Genomic DNA, 26,122 nt, shown 5'->3' with positions numbered 1-26,122 from the left:
CTGCCTTCATCACATCCTTATTACAGACCTGTTCTCCTCAGGTATATGTACGGCCATCATCTGCAGTGGCTCCAGACACTGGACCACCCAGCCGTGCCTCTCACTGACCCGGGCTGTCTCCACATTGAGGAAGGTGTTCGGCATCCGGCTCCACAGCACGGCCACAATGGTCTGCACGTCCAGTCGTGGCGGGCACTGCGGCACCGGGTTCCTATGCTCGCTCTTAAATATGGCAGACGAGAGTGGCATTGCATCCTGGAAGCAGTGGGGGGAGACATTAAGTAATATGAAAGAGGAAAATAATATTAATTGAAGAAAAACAATTTTATCTAATGAATGGAGCATGCACAACTTTTGGTTTTAATATTACTCTTTCTTGAACAAACATTTTGATTCTAGAAACACTTAACAGATTTAAATATGTGGTACCTAAGGGATCCTTGAGCAAAATAAAGATGTTTCACTTACACTGCCTGGCCAAAAAAAGTCACACTCTAATATTTTGTTGAACCGCCTTTAGCATTGATTACAGCATGCATTCACCATAGCATTGTTTCGATAATCTTATGTAGTGTCACAACATTTATTTTTGTCCAGAGTTTCATTAATTTTTCACCAAGATCTTGTATTGATGATGGGAGAGTCGGATTGCTGCAGTAAGTCCTAAAGATTCTCAGTGGGGCGAAGGTCTGGATTCTGTGGCAGCCAATCCATGTGTGAAAATGATGTCTCATGCTCCCTGAACCACTCTTTCACAATTTGAGCCCGATGAGTCCTGGCATTGTCATCTTGGAATATCCCCGTGCCATCAGGTAAGAAAAAATCAACTCATGGAAAAACCTGGAAGGAACCCCAGATCATAACACTGCCCCCACAGGCTTGTACAGCAGGCACTAGACATGATGGGTGCATCACTTCATCGACCTCTCTTCTTATCTTGATGCCCCCATCACTCTGGAACAGGGTAAATCTGGATTCATCAGACCACATAACCTTTTTCCATTGCTCCAGAGTCCAATCTTTATGCTCCCTAGAAAACTGAAGCCTTTTTTTCCCCAATTAGCCCCAATTATCCTCTATTTAAACTATTATACATAGCTGTGAGTTCTACTGTTGATTTTTTATGATTTGATTTCACCAAATGTTTAAGTGATCTCTGATCGTGATCATTCAAGATTTTTTTTGGATCACATTTCTTACTCGAAGATGATGGTTTTCAAAGGTGCTATATAAATAAAGTTATTATGAGTCATTTCAGCAATCTCCTTAGTTTTTTTCTTTGCTTGATACGGGCCAATAATTTGACGCTTCTGAAACAGAGTTACAACTTTTCCAAAACCACAGGATATGTCTTCCGACATGGCTGATTAAGAAATGAGAAGCTACTCACTGAATCAGTTAGGGTTAAATAACTTGTTGATAGGTGAAACACATTAATCACTGCAGTAATTATCCAATGGAAGGCTCATACCTATTTGCTTAGTTAAATCCAAGTGGCCTTTTATGGCCAGGCAGTGTTTATTTCATCTCTAATTTTTATACTTAGACCATCCCAAGCACTGAAAATACATATGAAGTCTATTTTTGATTCTTTGTGTTTTTTTTAATCACAGTTTAATACTTACAGGTGTTACAGGTTTTTGCAAGACAATCTCTGAATTTCCTTTACACAGTCTTAAGACATTTTAAGTCTAGACTTTTTAAGACTTTAAGGACCCATGGAAACCCTGTACTTAATTATTGACAGCAAAAACTTCCAATATGGGTCACAGAGCCACAATTTAGGTCTGTTGGCCAGCATGTAACTATTTGAGGATGAGTAACATTAAAAATTAAAGAGGATCCATGCAAAATTGTGCTACATATCATGGTGATCCATTAATTGTTATAAAAGAGGTTAGGTGTACTATGATAGCAGTTAGTGAGCAGGATTAAAATAATTATCCTGATAATACATCTACTCTTACATACCACATGATTTTCATTGCATATTGTTAGATTTGAAAAGAGACAAACCTTTATCTTGACAAATTCAAACTGGAAGAGGTTTGCACTGGTGGGGCGTACAAACACTGCTGGGAACAGCTTGGTATTCGGCTCCACCTGAAAGTAAACACAGCTTCATCATTGACTTCATAGATAGGATAGGATTTAGCAATGCACCAAAAGGAAAGAAAATGTGGGTAAGAACACACTGCATTAAAAAAAATACTGATATGATTTTAAAAAAAAAACAAAAAAAAAACACGTGATATGAAAATTTTGTCATATCGCCCAGCCCTATCTAACACCATAGATAATTCTTATTGTGTTCTTCTGTTCTGGTGGCAAATTAAACAAACTTCAGAAGGCTTTTGACCTCTAAGCCTGGGGATTAGCCAGCGTTATAAATCACCTCAATGAGTATCAGTTGGTGTATTGATGACAGACACAAAAGTTAAACACAAAGAGAGGAAAACAACCACAGCTCTGAAGCTGTAACAGGACAAAAAGCTTTTCATCAGGTTGAAAGCCTCTTGATTCCCTCAGAAAGTTCCCCCCCTTTTAAAAATGCCAATAAAAAACGACAGACTGAAACAGAGATAAAGATGAGAACAAGACTTGAGTGCTAAAGGTTTCTCAGGCATCGTTTCAACATCTAGTCAGGTACTCAATATGATGCGTTAAAAACCTGAGATCAGCGAGGCGAGACAAGGATTACTGAGCAGATGTCTGTCTTTGTTAAGACTCTGGTATTGAAAACAGATGAGAATTCAGCTGTATAATTTCCTAACTCTCTTACTGCAGGTCTAATTTACCGCAGTGAAAATTTATTTTACGTTACCTGAAGGGGGAAAGAGAATGGGAAGATCTTTACAGTGTGTGTGGGCAATACAAATATGCCTGATTACCATCATCCTAAAGATTTATTACATTTATTTATCACTCATAAGTTCTCAATGTCTGAATATGATGGTTATGTAGCTGACTGTTGAGGAGTAGTGCCTCAAAATACTGCATATTTACCACAGGAGGAATACATAATGATGCAGCATATACATGCTGAATTTGATGAGGCAGCCTGTCCTTGTGCGTTAGTCCTCTGAACCCCTCTACTGTGCTATTATTTCTTATTTACCTGATATGTTGTGGACAGCTCCTTGCCATTGGCAGTAAAAGAGACGAGGCCAGTGGTGAGGTCAATCAGACAGCCGATCTCCAGGTCAGAGTTGGAGCGGCTGGCGGAAGACGGGCCAACTGCGTCTGCTCCACACACCATGTAGCAGTTACTTCTCTGGACACTATGGCAACAAAAAGCCGATAATGAGCTTGGCAGGCATGACACCATGTGAATGCTGTGAACACCCACAGAGCAACAAAGACAAGTAAAAAATAAAGAACGTGTACTGAATATGTTTTCATTAGGAGACACATTCATTGATCTGTGTTGACTTGCGACTCTTTACTCATTTATATTCATTCTGTTTCACACAAAAGCTCTCGTCCTCATTTGCTCCCCTGAATACTGAAGGAGGGAAAAAGGTTTATAAAAGTCAATATGTCTTAGACCATTCTAAAGTCAAATTCTGGTCTGAGTAAGCTTAAAATGCTGTTTAAAATGTGTTGGTAATTTATACAGGGTTGATTATGAAATACTTTCATGAATGTGATAAAGATATTGTGTTTGTCTTTCTTCTAATGTCAAATACATAATCTAAACTTAAAGGGTAACTTTGATATTGCTGATTCTCATGTTTTTGTTTCTAGGTGACTACTGGGAACAACAATTTTTGAAACTGTTCCAGTATTGAGAGAGACTGCTGCAGCCATCACCTGCAAATGGGCTGCAATGTAATCCTCATGGGCTATTGTGCCTGTCAGTGGCAAACCACTTTCTGTGGATATACTCTGACAGTCTCAGAATGTTATTCAGTGGCAACATTGTAGAAATTATTGAAATGGTCCTTTTAAAAAAAAAAAGGAAACAAAAAAGACGAAGATCCTTTTCTTTAAAAACAGATACAGCTGATTTATTGCGTTCCCTAAAGCCACCAGACTCCATTACCAGAAACAGTAAAAACACTTCATTCAAACCTGACAGAAACAAAATAAAACTCACCAAAAATGTCTTGCTTCATCTTTGCACTGCTCCATCCATCACCAACCATGGTGGTTTGGTTGAAGTACCCTTAATTCAACAAGATCGGTGTGCATGTCTGCTTAAAAAGTATTAGCAATTAACTATAAAAAAAACTTGTTGGCAGCTAATTTTCTTTCAATTGACTAATTGTTGCAGCTATATTGGCTCTACATGCCCTTTCTTCCTGCTGCCTTTCTGATGGCTGACTTTCCTGTCACGCGCTTAGACACAAAAACATGGGAAAACAGAGGCCAGGTTCAAAAATACCAAAGTTACTCTTAAACACTGCAAATCAATTCTTGCATGAGCATCTCACCTAATGTGCAATGTGACATAATTTAGTGTAAGTTAGTGTGTTGATAGGATGACTTCATTAATCAGCCTAAATTAACTTGTTTCAGTTGTTACGATTGTCAGAACTTGTTTTGTTCATTGCCAGTTGCAGTGCCGTGATATACCATCATAGGAGTTAATGATTAAAAAATACTTTTGCCTTCTTGCAAGCACCATAGCCAGGTCATAGTTCACAAAATGTAACTATGTGAAATCTATTATATGACTGGTGACTTTGAGCCGAATGGTTGTTAGTAGTGACAGCAGCTGTTAAAAACACTCATTTGTATTTAACATTCACGCTAAACATTTGAGCAAGTTAAGAGACTCATTCACCTCTTGTAATGTTCTTTGAATGTGGGAAACAAACTGTAGCCTAAAGTTTTTCAAACAGTTATCCCCTGTCAACCTGGATAAGCTAGTAGCTAGTACCTCTGCTAATACTAGCAGTGCAGTAGTGCCCTTGCCTTATGAAAATTGGAGTTAACTTTTAAAACGGGCCTTGTAGATCTAATGAGTGAAGATATCAGCAACTGGATTGCTTATTTCTCTCCACAGATTATTTCTGAAACAGATTTTGGTGGACTGCTAAGGTGTAATACATGAAAGTTTATGTAGCCTATTGGCTCACAGAACTGCAACCTCAGGAGCAAGGACTGCAGTTGGATTCTTCTCTTTTCTAATAATATCTTTTGGGTTTCTGTACACCCAGAACTGCATTTCCTCACAATAGTATTTCATTCCCATTAATACATTTTTCATCTTCTACCATTCCCTTGCAACACCCACACTAGCCATCTATAATGGATCAACTTAATGAATCTTACTTCAAACTTGGCCTATAGCATACCAACAACATTTTGTTGGTATGCTAAAGGCCAAGTTTGAAGTAAGATTCAAGAGAAGTGTTGTGGGAAAGCAAAAAGTACAATGTATTGAATGGAGAAGCTATTGTAAGAAAACAGAAAAGTATCACAAGGAAATGAATTTCTGGAAACACATTTTACACAGTGTCCTCAGGGACTCTGACAACAGGATTCACACTGTGGCCCTTAAACAATATTGTATGACCTTCCCTAAATTACTGTTGAAAATTCCAGATACAGCCTCATTTCCTCAGAGAGCCCAGCAAATCTGCTGACTCTTCCAGTCTACATTACATCTCTCTATGTTTCAAGCTCTCCTACAAACTCTGGATATTAAAAAAAAGTAGGGTGCCTTGCCTCTCATGGACGCGGCCCCTCTCGTCTCCCAGGGTGACGGTGACTGTTCGCGTCTTGCTGAGGCTGAAGTTCTTGCTGTGGTAGTGATAGTCCGGTGTGACCCAGCCCACCCACACCGATGCAGGGTCCTGTCCAGCGAACACTCTCACTGAGTGGTAGTACTGCCATAAAAAACAACACAGCACAACAGGTTACGCTCAGTGAACAGAGAGCATAATAATATATTGCATATGCGCATCTCTGTAAATGTGTGCTGATTTACAGTTGTGATGCTTCCATAATCAACAGTTCCATCTTCTTTTGGAGGATGGCTGCAGAGACAAAAACACAGCTGCAGGTTAAAAGAGCAACAAAATTATCTTAGAAAAACACTACAACAATTCCACTACTGTTCCTTCATGATCATACGTTTATTTCTATCACAATAATGCTCTTCACTACAGTTCCAATATCTAACCTGAGTTTCAGTGATTCATCCAGCAACTTGTCTGCAGAGTGGAACTCTACAGGCATGCTCAGTCTACAGTAAACCATGTCATTGTTGCTGTTCTGTGTACCAAACGTTTTGTGGGCAACTTTGAGGCAGGGAGGACTGTCTACTGTGCCGTCGATCCTTGTCACCTGAGGAGTCAAAACCCAAAAAAGGAAAATCAATACACAGCACAGGGCAGGGCAATCAATCAACTGTTATTTTCAATTATTTTTTTGGGCTTTTGAACAGTATGAAAACAAGATGACCAATACAAAAATTATTATTGTTTTGCGATGATGCTCTCATTTTGTATTATGTTATAAATACAGCACATCCCTTTTACAGTGGTGTGCTTTCATCACTCTCTAAAAGCCAAAACTGACTCTCAGCCAAGCTGTGGCATGTTTAATTCAGCTCAAAAGTGAGGTGAGGGTCAAGCCAGCTGCCACTTGGATTTTCATGCTTGTCTCTCTGTACTGTTACAGTACCAGGGCTTGGAGAGCTCCAGAAAGACACGAGAGTCCCATTTCAACAATCTTTTCTAACACTGTATGTACCAAACAAATTATAAAATATATTTTATTAAAAAAAAGCTTTATATTTATTATTATAATTTATTATTAATGACATTTATTTTTTAAATTTGTATTTCAGTTGAATTATATTTAAAGTTGAGGGAAATCCACTGTTAAAAAGTTTTTTTCCACCATGTTCAATAATTGCATGATGTTTACAAACTCAGATTTTGTGCTAAATAATCATGATCTCAACACTGACCAAAATAATCATTATTATGATATTTGCCATAATTAAGTGTCCCTCACACAACATCAATGTATCCATTAAGACCAGCAGAATTATTATTATAACTGTTTGTATGCATAGAAAAGGTCAGAAAGTTAGTCTTATTCTGATTATTTTTGCAACACTCAGCTTTGATAACCAGTGACAGAGAATCCTTCTTACCATTAACATAACATCAACAATAATGGCATCAGCAATAATGATAATAATAATAATAATAATAACAATAATAATAATAATAATGAAAATTCCTCTTTACCTCAACATGTATGTGGTCCTCGGGTACATTGACAAAGGTAGGAAGGCGCTTGCTGAACCACATGGTGATCTCTCTGTTCATGTTGACACCGAAGGGCTCGAAGCCTTCCTGGAGACCACACATGGTGTAGTACTTGAAAGTGCTGGCGTCCTTGCCCAAGTTCATTCGTCCGATCTGAGACATCCCCAGACTGCACACAGGGATGAAACCTGGAGGAGGGTTGAGCGACATTGGTAGGCTTGCTGAGCTAACATTGGTCTTTTTCTTAAAGTGTGAAATATCATCCAGTCATGTTGCAATGTGAGAGTTTCCTCCCTGAACAAAGTTTGAGAACCTTTCTTTGCAGACTTAATTAAAAAGTAACTCCACTTCCACTAACGATGTGATCTGTCTCCCTGCCCTCAAGAGCTATATTTAATTAGTCTGGCGACTTAATAACCTTGGTAAAAAAAAAAAAATCTCTGGACATACAAAGTTAGGACTGTGTTATGTATTAATAAAAATGATGAAACTTAACTCTACCACACACTATTTTATTCAAATGTGTATCTTTTTAGCCTGAGTGTACGACATGTATGCAAACACAGTTTGCAAACTGTCAACACAGCAGAATCCATCACACATAAGGTACAACTATTAATTTTAATCATTTTACTGTATTCCACTGAGACTCTCCTGTGTTGTGCTGAAGGATGGTTCATTTGCAGAGTAATAAGACAATGCCACAATGGACTTCATTAAATTGCAACATCATTAGCATTTTGTACTGTTTTTGATTTTTGTTTGCCTCACGCTAACCGCATAACGAACCCAGTCATACCTCTAGAGATACTGTGGAGGAAACACTCACAGGATAAATTAATTGATTAACACAAAAGTTCACTGGAGACAATGGAGTTCTCACCGTCCTCTGTCTCAAAGTCAGCGAAGCAAAGCTCAGAGCCCTTGTTGGTGATCAAGAGCTCTCCATTCAGGGTGAAAATCATAGATTTGTCCTCCATGTTGATCATGCAACCGACCACATCACCCTTTTTCCAAGGATGTCCAAAGTAGCGGCTGCCTGCATGCATACGTCGACCCTTAAGAAAAAAGACAAAAAGGTCAGGCTTTTGCAGAATATATTAGTGACACTGCAAATAAATATGTTATAATGAAAGTAATCCTACTATACTATCCTACAGTTTTGCCAAAATATCTTGGAATCAATCAATGGTAATAGCTTAAATGTTCTATTAAAGATATTTTCTCCAAGGGAGCAAAAACATTAATAGATCTTGGTGGAGAAAATGAATTTGTTCCATATTATACTGATTCATAATATTGCACCGTCCACAGAATTTCAAAACAAATCAAAACTGTAATTGTGTCCTTTAAAATCTCCAAAGTGTCAAATAACTTAACTGTACAGCCATAAGGCAACAAGGATGGAAAGATGATGGCTGCTGTTGAGGTGAAATAGTACAATATGTGCAACAGAGCTGGTTTACCCTGTATCCATCAAAGACAAAGGCCTGGTCATCCGTTCCAAGCTCCACATCAGGCCTGCAGCCTGGTCTGGCCCAGCCAACCCTCATATCACCTCCACTCAGGGCCTCGAACTCAAAGTACCACTTTCCCGTCTTAACTGCATACGTCTGCTCCACACGGAACAGACGGATGGTCTCGAGGCTCTGATCATCCACCACATGGGGAGCTAGGGATGAGGAGGCATGAAAGATTGATGTCTGCGAACATGATATTTAAATAAAATATGTAGCTAATTTTAGGCATAATTTTCACTATCAAATTATACAACAACAGGTCAACTGATTAAATCAAATATGAAAGTACACTATCGTATGATAATAACTTGTGCATGCAATATTGCAACCATTAGCTGGATGAAGATTAATTTTGATTTTTTTTGAGAAACTGGACAACATACAGTGCATACCTGTGAATAATTAATATGAATAATATTAATTCACGACAGTGTCCTGCTCTAAGGAGGTGACATAGGAGCTGCAAGTTATTTAGTATGTGGGGTTAACTCTGCATAGCAACACTCCTAAAATGCTGAGTGGACTACAGTCATGCTCAGTCTGCTCCTATATTTCCAACTTGGCCAAAAACAGAAGTAAACCAAAAGTTTAGTGTGGCTACTGTGGCAGCTACAGGTCCTCACCTTCCTGGTCTGGGGGGTCAATGTCGTATCCATATCCAACCATGGTCCTGATGGCCTCTCTCAGACTGTCTCTGTTTGATTTCTTAGTTCGCTCATCCAGTAAAGCATATGGCACCAGGCGAGGATTACGCCTGCTCTTCAAATCCTGACACAAACAAGAAAAATACACCAATTCAATAGAGGGAACACGCAAGTAGAATGTTGAAGAGCAAATGATACAAATAAAAGAAAATGAACAAGGTTAACAATTTGTGTAGCTTAAATTTTTACACTACCTGAAGAAAGGGTATGTGGACACAAGTGTCAGATAAAATATCTGATTATTATCAACTGTGCTCAAATTTAAAGACGAGACCAGTGTACTGCCAGTTCCTTCCCGAATGGAAAGAATAATGACTCTTACCTGCTGGATGCCATAGGTCCATCCTTGTTTAATTCTGTCTTTGGCCCAAACGTTGTGTGCGTTCTCGGCCAGTTTATCAACTAGAACCTCCTGACCTGCAGTCAGTTTCACGTCAGAGAGGTCCAGTGGCGCAGGCTTGTAACCATTAGACATCACATAGCTGCAGATGAAAGAACAAAAGTTAGCTACCGATATGTCCGGGCTACTGAAGTATATGTTTACTAAGCCTACTCAAACTGTTCACGTAATCCTTACAGTAGAACCAGAAACACAGAAGGTGTTCTATGAAAAAATTAAATGGCAACAGAATTTAAGAGCGAAAGGAAGCAGGAGTTTAAATAGCTGGAATATGACACATCTAATGATGTACTGCAATGCAGTGTGTGCCGACAGTGTCTTTAACTAGCCAAGAGCCTGTTTTACATCTAAAACAATGCCTGCAGGTAACACCAGATCACAACTAATGGGAAAAGTTGACATCAGAAGAGTAACAGTTAAGGAAGGCTTCAACGGGATCATTTTAGGTGATATAGTAAAATGCACTGTATTTGTGTGTTGCTGTTTTTTTTTAATTAGTTGTTGCTTTTTCACGTAACAAACATCATATATAAAGATGTGCCCCCACCACCCAAAAAGTAAATAAATACATAAACAAAACAAAAGACTAAAAAAGGACCAAATGCAAGAACCTTCAACACTGCAAGCTCACACTCTCAACCTCACTACAACAACAACTTCAGTGTGATCAATGGAACTCAAACTGGAAAAAAAACAGGAAATGTGTATGTGTTTCTTGATAATCAAAAAGAAGCTGTGAGTAAGAAAATAAAACTACTAACTTACTCCTTGGGAAGCTTGATTTTCTTCAGATCGTCCTCAGCATGAACATTGACTTGAGCAACGTGACATCCAAGAGCCAACAAGGTCCTGAGAAAGAAAGAGAAATTTAAAACAGAAGGAGACATAAAGACCATAAGTAAAATCAATACTCAAGCCCCATTACACTTTGTTAGATGAGTATGATTCAGCCTTACATCAGCAGAATCCATTGAGAGGCTGCTACATTTTTAACACAGCTCATTAGACTTTTATAAATCTTAGTAGATCAATAGTTACACTGCGTGTAGTTGGCTGTGTGGATACATGGCAGTTGGGGCCCTGACAGTATGTAACTGACATAAGTGACTGAAGCTGCCTGTAACAGGAGATCGCTTTTTTGGGTCAAGCCAAATGTTTTCACAATGAGATGACTCAGTAGCTGGCTCAGATAAGCTTTGGACCCACGATTTCTTAAAAATCAATACTGGAATTCACTCAGGAGATGCAAGTCATTACAAGCACTGCTTTAATCTGACCCTTAATCTGCTCTTGCACAGCATTCAGCAGGGAGCAAGAGGCAGTTGCATGCATAGGTAATTGGATTATTTAGCAGACCGTCCTTTCTTACTTAAGTGTTTCACTGGACATCTGCACGTTGTAGTTCCTTTCAGTTTCAGGTAGCTTGGCAAAATCCACAAGGCAAGGGTGCTGTCTCTTGTTGTCATCGCGAATCTGGGGAGAAGCAGTCAGGTGTCACTAGTCATGTCACAACAATAAACGTGGATTATTTTTCTTTCTGCTTATTTTGGACTACGAGCCTATCTATCCATAACTGCAAAAAAACACCCTAAAGGGAAAATAAGCTTTGCTCAGTATCCAGAAAAAATAAAAAAGAACTGGACTGCAGTGGAACGTATCTGCAGTGGACATTGGCAAATGCATTGTTGTTTGTTTTCCACTTGGACTAATTCAAGCCCCAGGTGTTGATTTTTTAATGAAGCAGAGATAAGCCTGAATCAGCTCAGAGAAGAGAGGCTCAGCTGTCTGAGAGAGAGTCGACTGAGGGAAATTTACTCTCAGTAGGATGCTGCCAGTGACTCTTTCTCTGATAGTTGTCTGTTGACAAAGATTAAACAAAACTGAGGTGCACGAAATATAGAAGCAATACAGAGTAAGGCCAAGCACTCTGATACAAAACAATGAAGCCCTATCCAAGTTTATTATCATCCTGGCTGCCAAGTATCTGCCTCTGTCTTGGATTCAGTGCAATGTCACTTTGAGATCATTGAAGCTTGTTACAGCAAAATTAAATACCAAGCAGCTGTTTGGACCTAAATGTTGTCCTTAATAAACTGCAAGACCTGGGTTACCCCCCTGAGTGGAGCTTTCTCCCAGTCTTAATTAATGTGGATGTCATACTCTCGGAAGGTGAGACACTCATTAAGTTTGTTAAACGGCCGTTGTGGCGACGGCCTCAGAGGGAAATGATTCTGTGATAACCACTACAGAACAAAAGAGGCAGCGTGTGCGATCAGATTTCTAACAGACTGTTCTGCAGTGAAAAGGAAGAGTGACTGACAGTCAAATGATGGGAGAGAGACAGAGAAAAACTGGGGAGATGCTAGAAAGGCCAACTGAAGTTACCCACTTCACCTAAAAAAAACATGTTTGAGCGTCCAACTGAAAAACACACATACTTATCTTAAACAGCCAGAATGCACCAGCTAGATCTGTCATCAACAGGATGCCAGGATGATACAGTAGTCACTTAGTGGAGGTGACATGATGTCATGCAACATCACTGATCTAATTCCTCCTCATAATGAGCAATTAGTATTTCAATTAAAATATTTGAGAAGATAATGTTAAGTTAAATGATTTGATACTTTCTCCAGCTCAGATCATGCTGTTTTTCTGTAGCTGTGTGTACTAACAGGCCTATATCAGTTAACTATAGCTGTATAATTCAGAAGGACTGAGATATTACTATTAACATACATTTTACTGGAGAGGGCCTGAGTTGACCTTGTGTGTTCATCTAAACAGACCCAGGGTGCTTGTGTGTGTGAAATGTGATGACAGATAGCAGCTTTACCTTGCCATAGGTCCAGCCCAGTTCGATCTTGTTCATCCCCCACAGTTCATGGATGTTTTCTGCCAGCTTGTCCCGGACGTTGTCCAGGTGAGGGGGAAGAACAATCTGCAGAGAGAGAGAAAAGGAACAGATGGTACAGTCAGATGATAAAAAGATGCCGAAGGGCCAACAAATGAAAACCGTTCTCATCTTTTTTTCTCCTGACCATGCAATTGTTAGATTCCCCGGAATTGTAGAAAGGTTCACATTATTTTGGGTTTTTTTTACACTGAAGTAGCAAATCTGCACTTATTCAGCATGTGTGCTTCAGGCCCAATGCAGAACTGAATATGTGTGCAACAAAGACTAAAATGATCTCATATAAGAGATTCTTTCTGGAGGCTTTAAAAACATTTATTTATTTTCTTTCAAAACAATCCTTAAAAAAGGAGCAGCAGGTCAACAATGTGGAATTAATAATTAAGTTGACTGTTGTTGGTAAACATTTCAGATGCTTTTGAATTTATTATCTAGAGTAGCAAAATCCATATTTGGTACAATATAATAACTTAAATTTCTTCAGGGTGGTAGCTCAAACTCAATTCAGGAAGTGGAATTGTTTCAAAATTCAAACAATAAAATTCAAGTCATTTTTCTCTATGATCTCAACTATATGCAAAATAGAATAAACAATATAAAATATAAATATGTGAAACACAAAAATATTTGTCTGTTATATTCATACTTTCTTGTTATACAGTACAATGTATTTACATATTTTTCTTATTGCGGCAGTTAGCATACAGAATATTCATTCATTTTTTTTGCTGTATCTTGAATTTGTTGATAGTACTGTGCAGTGCTATCCCAGGTCTGTACAGCGTGACATCTACGCTGCATGTGCAACAAAAAAAATCAGTGCAATACAGCTTTGCAGTGTGTGTTTAATTAAGCAGAATTGAAATTAAAAAAATCAAATATTACACATCAAATATTAAATGAATCTGATGCATTCAAAAAAAATCTTCTGTATTCTAGTTTTTAGTTGTTACACCACTTCCCATGTTTGTTTGTGTAAATCACTGATCACAGAATAAAAACACTTCATATGTATTTTTTAAACGATTCACATTTTATGATTAATATTAATTTAATACAAATAATCTTGTATGCATGATGATATAATTTTACTGAAATGTTTTGTACTGCTCATTTAAAATATAATGCATGTTTTTTATTGCAAGGGGTGTTATGTCCCCGCAATTTACCATCATGGACAAATAAAAACAATATTTGGATTTGTGTGGCCTGTACACCACATTAATGTCCATTGACAGTCACATGCATGTTTAAGTGATGAACTGTATAATTGTGGAGGATTTTGGAGGTGTTAACAAACATTTTATAATTGTGCTACTTACAGCCCTGCTATCCTCACCTGGCTGGTGTCAACAGGAGTGGGGATGAAGGAGGCCTGTGAGAGGAACTGGGTGGTTCCCAGCAGGTCACGGACCCCCTCATGGTCCCGCTTGTACTCCTTCACAGGCTCCACATGCATCTTCTCTTTGGGCAGCAGCGCCTCGTAGCACGGAGAGTAACCAGCGGGTGGCAGGAACTTGAAATCTCCGTGGCGTCCGCCCAGCAGGAAACGGACCCTGAGATGAGACCTTACTTAACACTGTGTGACGTTATGTAACAAAATTAAAGCTCTTACCTTCACCATGGGTATTCTAAGTGTTTCTTTTCATTTTTTTCATTTACTTTTCAAACCTGCAATTTTCTACTCTAATTCAGCACGTCTTCCACTACCTACAGGGCTGCAGTGGAGAGTAAAGCAACCCAAAGGCAGGGATTATCTACCTTCTCATGAATCGTTCTGCTGCAAATTCATTTTATATTTAGTAATACCTGATATCAGTATAATTAGAGTTAAGAAGATTGCAGCTTTGAAGCAAAGACATTAGTATTTTTTTTTCCTCAATCTCTGACAGGAGATCCAGTCAGTAAACTTTGTAACTACAACACTGCTTTAGAGCCGTGGTAAGCTGAAAAGCTACACAGTAATTGCATCAAAAGAAATGAAAACAAGCTCATCTATTGGGAATGCCTTATCATCTCATTTCCCAATTATAAATGCAGAGCCTTACTTGACACCTGCAGAGAAGCTGACGACAGGAAAGAAGAATCCATCTGTGTTGAAGTCCTCGAACATGCCCTGGACAGGCTGCCCGTTGATCCTGAAGGACATGCTGGGAGCGCCCAAATCCAGACAGCAGCTGACCACGTCGTCTGAGTTCAGCAGGTGCTGGTTAATGGAGGCCACGGCCCTCGGGATTCGGCCTAGACAACACCGGGCGGAGACAGAGAGGATGGATGGCAGTTACGGCTGCAAAGTCATTGCAAATGTAGGGCAGGATGATGGGCGAGGAGAAGAGAGGGGAGCAGAGAGGTGGAGAGATGGCTGATGAGTGCTTTAAAAGGGATGACATGAAATGGATGAGAGGAGGTGATGGGTCTTTTAGTAGATTTGGAAGGGAAGAGAGGTGAAATAGGTGTTATGGTTTTAGGATGAGAGCAGAGCAGAGGGAGCATTCAAAGGACTCAAAGCCCTCAAGCGCCCAGCTCACAGTTGGAAATATGAACAGAGACTAGTGACTACTTATTTCCCGTTACGCAATAAGAGAACATACCTGCATATCTGCAATCAGCTGGCCTTCAGCTATGGCTTGAAGATGTGAGGAATATATATCAAAGTCCTTAGGAAATGTCTAAGGTGGCGGTTGTGTTGTGGAAATTTATATCACTGTTGGTGCTATGACTTTGTGCTTTACAAAGTGGAAAATGAAAAGAACAGCCTAGAGAGTGGACAGCAGGCTCCTGCATTATTCACAGTAAGTTCTGTTGACTCAGAGTCCTTCCAAGCCCACAAAACTTTTTCTTTTTGTACTTTACACAATAATTTACTTCTTTTCAATGGTGTAAACTAGTATAGAAAAGTTTTACCAGTTTATACCGGGAACAATCATTTTTGCAAATTGAATATCACATTTGAAAAAAAAAAATCACAGTGATGTGACATTTGTTGGGGTCTGTACCAAACCAAACAAGTTTTTTTTTTTTTTTTTTTTTTTACAGTTCATGGTTTAAGGCCCTTAAAAAGTTTATTTTAAAACTTCCATATTCCATATTCCTCTGGAGTATTAGGTTTGGGGAAAAACAGCTCTTTAACCATGTCTCAAGTGTTTAACATTAAAAAGGTAATCTGCCTTGTCATGACTGTTTAGGTGTGGTTTGATCAAATTTGATTGACAGTATTGGTTTCAGAAAAACAAAACAGCCCAACAACTGTCACATCACAGGCTGATGTTCTGAATTATTAGATACCATTCTTGTCTAACTGAGCTCCACTACTTCAAACCAGTAAGAAAAACAGAAACATGGTGTGTTCATACAACACCTCATTGCTTATAGCAAAAAGCTGTGTTAAAAAACATCTGTCGGGTCTTTATGTTGTGTTAAACCAAAAATTTGGATCATCATTTGGCAGAGTTTAAGGCTTAACTATGACATGACATATGAATTAATTTTCCTAATTAAAATAGAACTGGAGAGAGCTATGCACATACTCATAAAACTGGAGTTACATCCAGTAAGTGCTTTCTTTTTGCTAGACTGGTCTGTTCAGTTCAGATGTTGTGTGCAGGGCTGTTTTACCCCACCCCCTCTCTCTTCCTGCGAAGCTGGACCCAGAATGTGTTTGCACACTCTGGCTGTGGGAAGGAGTGTGACTTCTGTGATTCCCTCACTGTTGATGGCATGCATGATGTCGAAAAGATAATGCAATTCAATTCACCAAAGCCATTTGAAATGCAGGGGAGAGGCCTAAATGTGTTTTATGTCAGGAGGTGCTCAGTGTTTAGAGTGTAAAAATGCAGAAACTGAACAGATATCTCCAAACTAAGACATTTCAGCATTGAGGCAAGTAAAAAGTTTTTTTTTTCCTCTGCAGAGAAGAGACTTTGAAGTGAGAGCGTTTTGACAGTGGGAAATAAGTATGTCGTGTGGTCTGCTGTGTTCTTTATCATAAGTTTAGAAATGTTTATTGTGTATTCTTGTAAGATTTAGTCTGGAAATACACCAAATTTCTTATCTGAGTCTCAAGGTGAAAAGTTTGGGAAGCCCTTCACTATTCTAATTTGACACCAGGTGAACAGTGGGATATCTATGTGTCCAAACAAGTTTCCAATCTCAATCATCGTCACATAAGACTAGCCAGTAGATCTAGTCTTATATGAGGGTCCTCTAAGATGCCTACCTGACCAGAGATGAAGTCCATCAAAGCTGTAAGAGTACAGGTCATCCCCAACACCGTTGCCACCCCATCCCTCTCCTCCACCAGGGTACGGAGCGTAGCCTTTAGTGTTGGCCCAGCCGACCCTCAGGTGGGTTGGCTCTCCGGTTACAAAGTGGTCCACCTGGTCAATTACCAGCTCAAAATACCACTTTTTATATTGAGCTGAGCCTTCAGCCATGCCCAGGAAGATGTTCGGCCTTATACTAGAGGAGATAAGAGAGGAAGAAACTTTCATGTCAAAAAGCATGTTTAATAATCAAACAGTAGTTAATCTGAGAGTAAAAATCATTGAAGTACATTGTATTGAAAAAGCAACACTAAAGCATCAAGCTGTCGGCCTAAATTTTCTCCCATGAACACATACAGAACATCACCTGGCTTCAGGGAGAATATTTTCACATTTCAGCAAAATAAGACACAAACATCTATATTTCATTTCAACCAACTATGATGACACCTTAGAGGCTCTCTCTCTTTCTCTTACCTCTGAACATCATTGACCAATCGAGTCTGAAGCAGCAGGTCCCTCTTGGGGAGCAGGTTGTCACAAATCAGATTCTGATTGGCTCTCACTGCAACCCCATTACAGACACAGAGGGAACACAGGACATCCAGGATCTGAAGGAAAGAAAAAAAATGGAGATAACTCTAATGCCAGGTATTTGTATTGCTCCCTTTGTTGAATAAATGTGTTGTGCACACACCCCAAGATGAAAACCTACACATTAGTTCTCAATTAAATGATCAGCTGTTCAGACAGATTCTCTTCTAGCTGCTGTAACTGTAGCATGTGCACACTGTATAAAGAGGCCACAAGTCGACCTTAGACTTCAACCTGCCACTCATGATCAACAGCTGTCGTTTATGGGGATGCCCTTTCACGCCTGGTCCAATTTATAGGGTAAATACTAACACACTGAGGCATTTGAACACTGCATGCAAAACACATGTTTGGAATGTCATAAAAACACAAGAATGTCATTTGATATGAGGCCTCAATCACAGTTACGACAAAGACTTTCTTAAACTTTTTCCTTCTGTTATAAACTGACATGTACACAATTTCTCAATTTATTTTTCGCTGGTGGACCATAAGCAGGTTGTAGTTGGAACTTCAAAATGCAAAAAGAAGAAATGACAGGATTGCTGAGCTGTACAAACAATGCCTCTCACAACGTGCCATTACTGGTTTGACATTTTAAACTTCTGAAAAGATCCTGAGGGCTGTGGGACAAAACATCTCGTGGTAGACCCAAAAAAAATTTTCACCTGCGCTGAGCCGGTGGATCCGACAGGCTGTCCATGAAGACAAAGGCTGATCCTCGACCCAAATTAAGGCCCTTACTGATGCTGACTGCAGCCCAAAAACCATAATATGGCTTAAAGAACAAAAAACATCTTCAAAGGCCACGTCTCCTCTCATACCATAAACTTGCCTGTTTGGATTTTGCAAGGGAGCACCAAACATGGAACATTGAAAGGTGGAAGAAATTTTTATTCTCTGATGAGATAAAAATTAACCTGGACAGTCCTGATGGCTTCCAACGTTACTGGCATGACAAGGAGATCCCACGGGGAGATGTTTTCTACATGACACAGTGGAGGAGACTCCATCATGATCTGGGGAGCTTCAGGTTGTGCAGGGGCATCAAACAGCAGCTGGCTATGTGGAGATGTTGCACCGAGCATCTCTCTTGACTGAGGGCCCTCGTCTGTGTGGTGATGACTGGGTCTTTCAACAGGACAACATTGCAGTTCACAATGCCCACCTGACGAAGGACTTCTTCCAGGAGAATAACGTTGCTCTTTTAGACCATCCTGTGTGTTCCCCTGATCTAAATCCCATTGAAAACGTTTGGGGATGGATGGCAAGGGAAGTTTACAACAATGGACATCAGTTCCAGACTGTGGATGCCCTTCGTGAAGCCATCTTCACCACATGGAGCAACATTCCCACCAGCCTCCTGGAAACACTTGCATCAAGCATGCCTAGACAAATTTTTGAAGTGATCAATGAGAACAGTGGGGCTACTCACTACTGAGCCTTTTTTTGACACTTTAAGTTCTGCTTTGGGTTTTTTTTGGGCTATGGGCTTAATTTTTTTGATCAGCTGATGAACAGCCTGTTTGAGTTAAAATCCAGTTTTAAAAAAATTGCCTACTCTCTATTTTTTGTTTATTGCTCCTGTTTCTTCTTTTTGTAATTTGAATCTCTACATACAACCTGGTTACGATCCACCAGCGCGAAATGTGAATACTTGTAATTTTTCCTCCCGGTCTTAAGATTTTGTTCAGAAGTGTATAAACATTCTGTTGTTGTCAAAATACACATTAATATAGTAATTATAGGCATATTAATATAATAACATTAATATTAAACTCAAAGCCCAGCAGAGACTAATGAAAGCTGAGCTTAATGTGAGAACACTTTCATGCCAAAATCAGCGTTTTAAATTATTACCACTAGAGTTGTAAAACTGTCTCCATTTGTTATATTCTGTTTTTTTTTAGCACATGAAGTCAAGGCTCAAATCGGGAGTCAAAGCCAATCACCATTCAGCCTAAAAAACCCTCTTAGCTAATATTTAGGCTACTGAGCTAATATTTCTACCCACCTTATGGTTGCGTCCATGCTTGTAGAGCAGAGAGATTATGGATTTGATATGAGCTCTCTGAATGATATTCAGAGCCTCCGGACTTTCTATCAAGATACAGTGGAGGACTTCCAGGATCCCTGAGAGGCCGGACAACAACATTTGTCATTATCAAAACAACGGTGGAGCCATATTTCTGACACTCACTGTAATGACATAAAGGTTTGCTTTAAATTTTCAACAGAGGACCCATAAAAGGTGGTTCCTACAATACCTGATGAAGATTCCAGTCTCTCAAGTTTACTGACCAACCAGTCCAATTTGCGGGAAAACTGGGTGCAGTTGTTCCTGTTCCCACGAATCAGTGCGGCTGAACAAAGGACAAAGCAATCACAAAGCTTAATGAAAATACACAGGTTTAGTAAAGACATGAATAATATATGTAATATATCATAGTACATATGTAAAATAAGATCCAAGCAGCCAACTTTTAAATGAGTGGATGTTGCAAACAGTCTAACTTTTAATGAAAAATAGTCCACCTTTTTCTTGTGAACAGAAAGTGGTTGTCTGACATCTTCAGTCCACAGGTACAGACATTAAAATTCATTAAATCTCTGACACCACCTGAAACCTGCTATTATGAAGTCTTTCTGATGGAAAATACATGGGAAAGATTTTGAAGTGGCTGTTGAGTTAGACACTCTATGCTCTCTAAAAAGTTGAGGTGCCTTCCCTTGTGCCCTTTCTCTGCCACCATGGTGACATTAAGAAGTCTCCTTATTACTTTACTGTCTCATTTTTCACCATTAGGATTCAGGGACACTGGACTGATAATGCCTGTGAAACAATTTAACAGCACTTTCTGCCAAAGGAATACTGATGGGTGTCTAATCTCTTTTAATTCTGCCTTTGCAGGAAAGCTATCGCTCAATACGAACACATGGACAGAGCCACACCACAAGGCAAGGGCGAGGATGTTCACTGTGAATGATGTGAATGTGAAATTAGAAGTCAGAGACCAAGGGGAGGAACCCCTAGGCTACACAGACTACAGACTTCATATAATGATTTCATTAGCATACACAATATTAAGTAATATAGACAGCAATGACTATTAAATGAAGTAGGAAAGACTGAGCTTTTAGTAATAATAATAGTGGAAACATTTCAATTAACATCTCCAACTCCAGGGGGATACCAACATCTGCAGCTGACATTACTGTCTTCCAGTACATATTGGTATCATATGAAGTAGAAAACCTAAGGAATCCAGTGGTACCAACCAGGTCATGATAGCTTGTCAGGCAAGGCGCAAAATAACGCTGTAAAATTAGGCTAAATTTTGGCCAATGAAAAACTGGCATGGGATTATCAAAGGAGGCCTGTGACAAGGGTGTGCATACACCTCTCACTTCAAGATAGCTGAATGAAAATTGGTTCTATGGTGACCCAAGAGTACTAGTTTTGGGCAAAAAGCCAGCAGCTTATTGTTATTTTTGCATATTCTAGTTGAATATTCCTGCATACTGGCATCCATAAACAGTATTGTAATTGCATAAACTGGATATGACTGGAAAGCTGAGAGTTTTGTGGATTCAATGAGCCCAACTGTATTCATCTGTGCTGCTGTTAGTCCCCAAAGGAGCCATTTCATTGTAGGGAGGCCAGTTTTTGAAACTTGAGCTCACTGTATAAAATAATCTATAGTGACCTCTAGGTTAATCACAGCCTCATGAAACTTCACAACCACAAACCAGAGACCTGGGGCATTCAGAGAATGGAAGGCTTTTTTTCCTACACAGGTGCTCAGCATCCAATAGCCGATAAAATACTATTCTTACAGAACTCTCCAAATTTCAAAAGTTTTGGATACCAAATCACAACACAACTTTTTCCATGATGGTCCTCAAGGTTTTGGAGAATAACTGTGGTGTTTTGGAGGGATTTCTGACCATTTTTATGAATTTTTGAGTGGTCAAAAATGGATACATTTTGCACCAAATGTGTGTGACAAATGGTATGAACCCCAAAATGGTTGTAACAACTTATGAGACAAAATAGACCATAGGAACAGCCATCATATACTTGTTCTGAGCCCTAAAATATTCAAAACCTCCTAAATTGAATAGGTGCCTAAAGAAAAGGCAATGTTTGTTACAGATTTATGACTACAAAAATCTTAAGCTTCCCAGCTTTCAGATGATGTATACCACTTTTATATGGAATATACTGCTGACCTTGTGTCTCTCCTTAAAGATCCCCTGTCCTCCCCCAAATAATGACAAAAATGGGTCTATGGTAGAGAGGGCGGAGTGGAAAAAGTTAAGAGAAACAATTGTGAAAGAAATTGTTTGTTGACTCATCTACTTTTTTGTCTATGTTCTCTACTTCCTTTAATAATTTACCCCGAGGGATGAATTTGATGCCCTCTTCATTAAACAGGTAGGCTGACCACCTGGACAGTTAACTTACACTAATAACTAGGTGTATTCTGACAGTGTTACTATGAAAAGGAGAGGAGGTCAGAAAAAACAAGGTTGCTGCACAATTCATCATGCAAAACCTGCTTCACCAGACTGCCATCGCATCCTTGGGGGTGACCCCTCTGTGGGCAAGGCAGGAGTGTATTCAGTGGAGTGTATTTGTGGGTTTTGAGCGTGTGTGTTTCATGTGTGTATGTGGGAGTACATGCTGGGGAGGTGATGATGAATATAAGGGCAGTCAAGGTGAGCGGAGGGGAAGCTGTTGACGGGAAAGCTCCAATGACAGCAAAACAAACTACCCAAGAAAAAAGTTGTGCAAAATAAAACTTTTCAGGGTCATAGCTTTAGCATTCATGATTCAATGGGGGCCCCAAGAGAGCAGGATAATGCCAACACCTGTGACAGCTGGCATTTTGTTAATGACACCATCATTTCATCAAATATGCAGCTGAATGCCTCGTAATGTGCCCACACTGATCTTAGAGAAGGATGTGACCGAAATGGAAGGCCAGGCAGGTTGTCAAAGATGAATACAAGAGACATTCTCTCTTTGCTTCTCTCTGCACTACCTTGTCACAAATAATTACTTATAAATATCACAGAAAAACTACCACCAGCTGTGAAGTCCAGATGTAGCATAGAGGAAAACAAAGAGTAGGGTGGGGCGAGTTTATGGAGGTCAAAGAAAGAAAGGGGGATAAGAAGTGTAGAGTGTGAAGATGACTTTTGGTGAAGACACTGGGGGAAGATAAATACTGCATGTCTAACCAGGGTCAACAGCTGACAGAGCTGACAGAAGATGTGGATATTTCATATGATCCATCACTCAGGCCTGCTCACCCAAGAGTTCATAGAGGAGATTGAGAATGTCCTTCCACGCCGCGCCCGCCTCCTCCCCAGCCATTTCTCCAAAGTGGGCAGCACTGTTGTACAAGTTCATACGGTCAATGCATTTGGACAGGAGGGTCAGCATGCCCTGGGAAAAAAGACAAGAAGAGTATGTGATTACTCATTACACAGAAACTATATTCTGGTTTGATACAAATGGTTTGCCTTCAAATGTATTTTTTCGCCAGTCAATCAAATTGTCTGATTTCAATTTATTGCCTGATTTTAGATTACTGTATTTCCTGTTTTCATTCCTTTTTAATGAACTGTAAATTATTTTGAGCTATAAATTTTATATGAAAGGTGCTATAAAAATATTTTTTTTTACTATTAAATATCATTGTTTTTATTTATCCATTTATGCAAGTCTCAAGTTCTTGTGTATATGTGTGAAAAAAATAAAAAACATCTTTCCATTACTTAATGGAAGTGAATTTGCTATTTTTGATGTCATGTGACTCATTATATTCTAAGACACTGGAAACAAGCTCAAATAACTCATCCTTATGTAAGAAACAAACATTTTAAGGAATGAAAGTTGTACAATTGGCTCCAGGTTTATTACCTGCACTCTTGCTGGCCCTAAAAAAACACATAACTTTAATAATGAGAAAATGCCTATTTGTCCCCCCCAACGTGCAGTAGAGAATATATTGAATATGTCATCTTTTTATAGCTCTCACAATGGATGTGTCTTTTCCTTTTCCTTTTTATGTTCAATTTATTTCTGTTGGTTAAGGAAAACATACGTTTGTGACCTGCCTCTCCCAATTGTACACTTGTTTGCAGATGAATAATATTGACCATTAGTAGTGTGAAAGTCAGACCCCTCCAATGTCTGACTGATGGTTATGTCCTTGCTCTAGAAACACAGGATAAAAGGTGCTATACATAGACAGTCGGTCAATTCTGCATCAATAGAATCAATAAAGATAAACTGAACTCATGTACAAACATGTACAATCATGTCACCTTTCAATTCTACCAGTCTCTGTTGGTTTTCTGAACTATTTTGGTGGGAGAAGACTGTGGGAATGAAGATTTCTCCCTAAAATAAGTGCGGGTTGGTGGACCAGATACACTCATAACACTGTTAATTCATCATCGGTCATATGTGTGTTAAGGTATTTGAGGAGTTTTTTTTTTATTTGACAGTTACCAAACTACCCAGTTTATTGTGTCCTAGTTGGTGTCTTCTCTGGTGATTTGTTTGTCATGGCTGCATAGATTTTGCCTTGGCGTAGCTGAAATGTTTAAAAATACCAAAGTTATATAACCAAAAGGTGGGGATGCAAAAACACATTTGCTCTAATAGGGGGGTGCAGCTGCTCCATTGCTCAGGCACCTATTGTCTTAACTGTCATCTTGATATATCTAAACTGAAGCTGCTCCAGTGGATAAAAGAAGTATCTTTTGGTTTACCAAGCAGTTAATTATACACTCATATCAACTTCTCAATCAGCTTGTTGTTTGAGCTTCTTACTCATCCACTCACCTCCTCTTTGAAGAGGTCTTGACGTTTGATGAGTGAACGGAGAAGACACTGTTTCTTCTCATGCTCCAGCTCTGAATCGGGCTGTTTGAAGTACTCGATCAGGTCGTTGAGCGTCTGCAGTACCTCTTCAACATACCCAGCCACTGCCGTGGACTCACCCTCCGCAGTGCTGTCCAAAGCCCTGAGGGGAAAGATGGGGAAGACAGAGAAACTCAATCAAGCTGTGAAACTTGAGATAGACCCAGCAGGAACAATTACTGTGTGGGTGTTTTGTCATGTTGTGCAAGTGTGACAGAGAAGACAGATAAAAGTGTATGTGAATAATCCCGTGTCATTACTTGATAAAGTTGGTGAAGAGGAAAGTGGTGTTGCGGATGATGCGAGCAGCTCGAGACTCCTCATGCTGACAACGCTGCAGGGTAAGCCCATCGTCCATGTGGCCCTCAGAATGCAGGCAGGCCTAGACCAGTACAGACATATATAAATATACATTTATGTATATACATACAACGGGACCCACACCATCAAATGTATTTTCTTGCACTGTCAGACTTCTGAAAATGGATCTGTATATCATAAGAAAAGATTTTGTTCAATATAGTATGGATGACAAAATGTGTACAACTTCAGCAGGTACTAAAGTAAATGAAAGATGCATAAATACACAATCATGGCCTTATCTCAACAGTGTTCTCTGATTATTCTCAGATATAACTTCAAAGTTGGGGCAGATATTGATCCAGAAGCTATAAGAAAAGCAATTTAAGTATGTAATAGGTCAATGTGAAGGGAGCATCTCCTTCAGCTACTACAGCTCAATGTAATCTGGCTCGCTGTATTCAACAGTATAATCAAGAAGAGGCGAGAGGGGAGGGGGGGTCTAAGTGTAGACTGACCATCACCTCCAACATATCAGGTGCATTGGCATGCTGCCAAGGCTGCAGGGACTGCCTGGCGCCAGCACAAGCAAGCGTTTGATGTCCCTGGAGGTGTGCCCAGCAACGAACAGCGTTCATGTGCCGCCCTAATCCCCCCCGTCTCACCCAAAACTAACTGTCACCCTCCGCATGGCCCATTATCACATTTAAATGGGTTGCTACATCAAGTGTGCAGGACGAGCGGGTGTCAGAGGACTGGAGTTGTGTCATGAGTTTCCAGGGTGGACAATGTTTTTAAGCAGAGTGGAAAGTAAATATTTGCCTGGGTGTGGCAGGTGTTTAAACAGCTATACAAGCCACTGGTTTGATTGGGTGTGATTTTCTACTGTGTACATGGGGTTGGAAGTGTTGCAGACAAGCTATGGCAGACATTCAGGATCTTACTGTAAACACATAAGTAGACAGATGCCAGATACTATATACAGCTGTTTGTATCGCTATGCAGCTGTGCAATGATTGGTTCGTAATTATACAAAAAAAATAGACAAATGTAAGTCAAATATAAACAACCAGACTCATTTTGCAAAAACAGCAATTTCACCTCACAGAACACAGGACTGCTGGTCTACCGATGTCTCAATTCATTAGTTTGTTTGTGTCACTGTGTGACTTTGGTGTACTGGAACAACCTTTTAAAACACCAAAGTAGCACAATAACACTAGTAAATTAAATGATTGAGACAGTGGTAGACCAGC

General features: G+C 39.5%; 1 protein-coding gene across 2 annotated transcripts in view; it reads right to left on the bottom strand.

Moving 5' to 3' along the window:
- The window catches only part of ryr3 (ryanodine receptor 3), a 151,673-nt gene that overhangs the window by 70,324 nt on the left and 55,227 nt on the right, over nucleotides 1-26,122 (bottom strand). For both annotated transcript variants that reach the window (XM_084738176.1, XM_084738177.1), the window contains exons 13-35: nucleotides 24,827-24,948; nucleotides 24,489-24,669; nucleotides 22,946-23,081; nucleotides 19,894-19,989; nucleotides 19,641-19,759; nucleotides 17,510-17,643; nucleotides 16,987-17,228; nucleotides 14,819-15,011; nucleotides 14,110-14,326; nucleotides 12,693-12,797; nucleotides 11,226-11,329; nucleotides 10,622-10,705; nucleotides 9,779-9,938; nucleotides 9,376-9,520; nucleotides 8,699-8,904; nucleotides 8,116-8,290; nucleotides 7,212-7,420; nucleotides 6,134-6,297; nucleotides 5,939-5,987; nucleotides 5,677-5,837; nucleotides 3,119-3,281; nucleotides 2,017-2,103; nucleotides 29-255 (exon numbers count right to left, since the gene is read on the bottom strand). In XM_084738176.1, coding sequence (XP_084594302.1) covers nucleotides 29-255; nucleotides 2,017-2,103; nucleotides 3,119-3,281; nucleotides 5,677-5,837; nucleotides 5,939-5,987; nucleotides 6,134-6,297; nucleotides 7,212-7,420; nucleotides 8,116-8,290; nucleotides 8,699-8,904; nucleotides 9,376-9,520; nucleotides 9,779-9,938; nucleotides 10,622-10,705; nucleotides 11,226-11,329; nucleotides 12,693-12,797; nucleotides 14,110-14,326; nucleotides 14,819-15,011; nucleotides 16,987-17,228; nucleotides 17,510-17,643; nucleotides 19,641-19,759; nucleotides 19,894-19,989; nucleotides 22,946-23,081; nucleotides 24,489-24,669; nucleotides 24,827-24,948 — 3,479 coding nt within the window. The remainder of the gene's footprint in view (nucleotides 1-28; nucleotides 256-2,016; nucleotides 2,104-3,118; nucleotides 3,282-5,676; nucleotides 5,838-5,938; nucleotides 5,988-6,133; nucleotides 6,298-7,211; nucleotides 7,421-8,115; nucleotides 8,291-8,698; nucleotides 8,905-9,375; nucleotides 9,521-9,778; nucleotides 9,939-10,621; nucleotides 10,706-11,225; nucleotides 11,330-12,692; nucleotides 12,798-14,109; nucleotides 14,327-14,818; nucleotides 15,012-16,986; nucleotides 17,229-17,509; nucleotides 17,644-19,640; nucleotides 19,760-19,893; nucleotides 19,990-22,945; nucleotides 23,082-24,488; nucleotides 24,670-24,826; nucleotides 24,949-26,122) is intronic.

This window comes from Lutjanus erythropterus, chromosome 15 (genome assembly GCF_056507025.1).
Source record: "Lutjanus erythropterus isolate fLutEry1 chromosome 15, fLutEry1.hap2, whole genome shotgun sequence".
Classification (NCBI taxonomy): Eukaryota; Metazoa; Chordata; class Actinopteri; order Lutjaniformes; family Lutjanidae; genus Lutjanus; species Lutjanus erythropterus.
The sequence above is the reverse complement of the archived record's forward strand: the minus strand, read 5'-3'. Positions and strand labels throughout refer to the sequence as shown.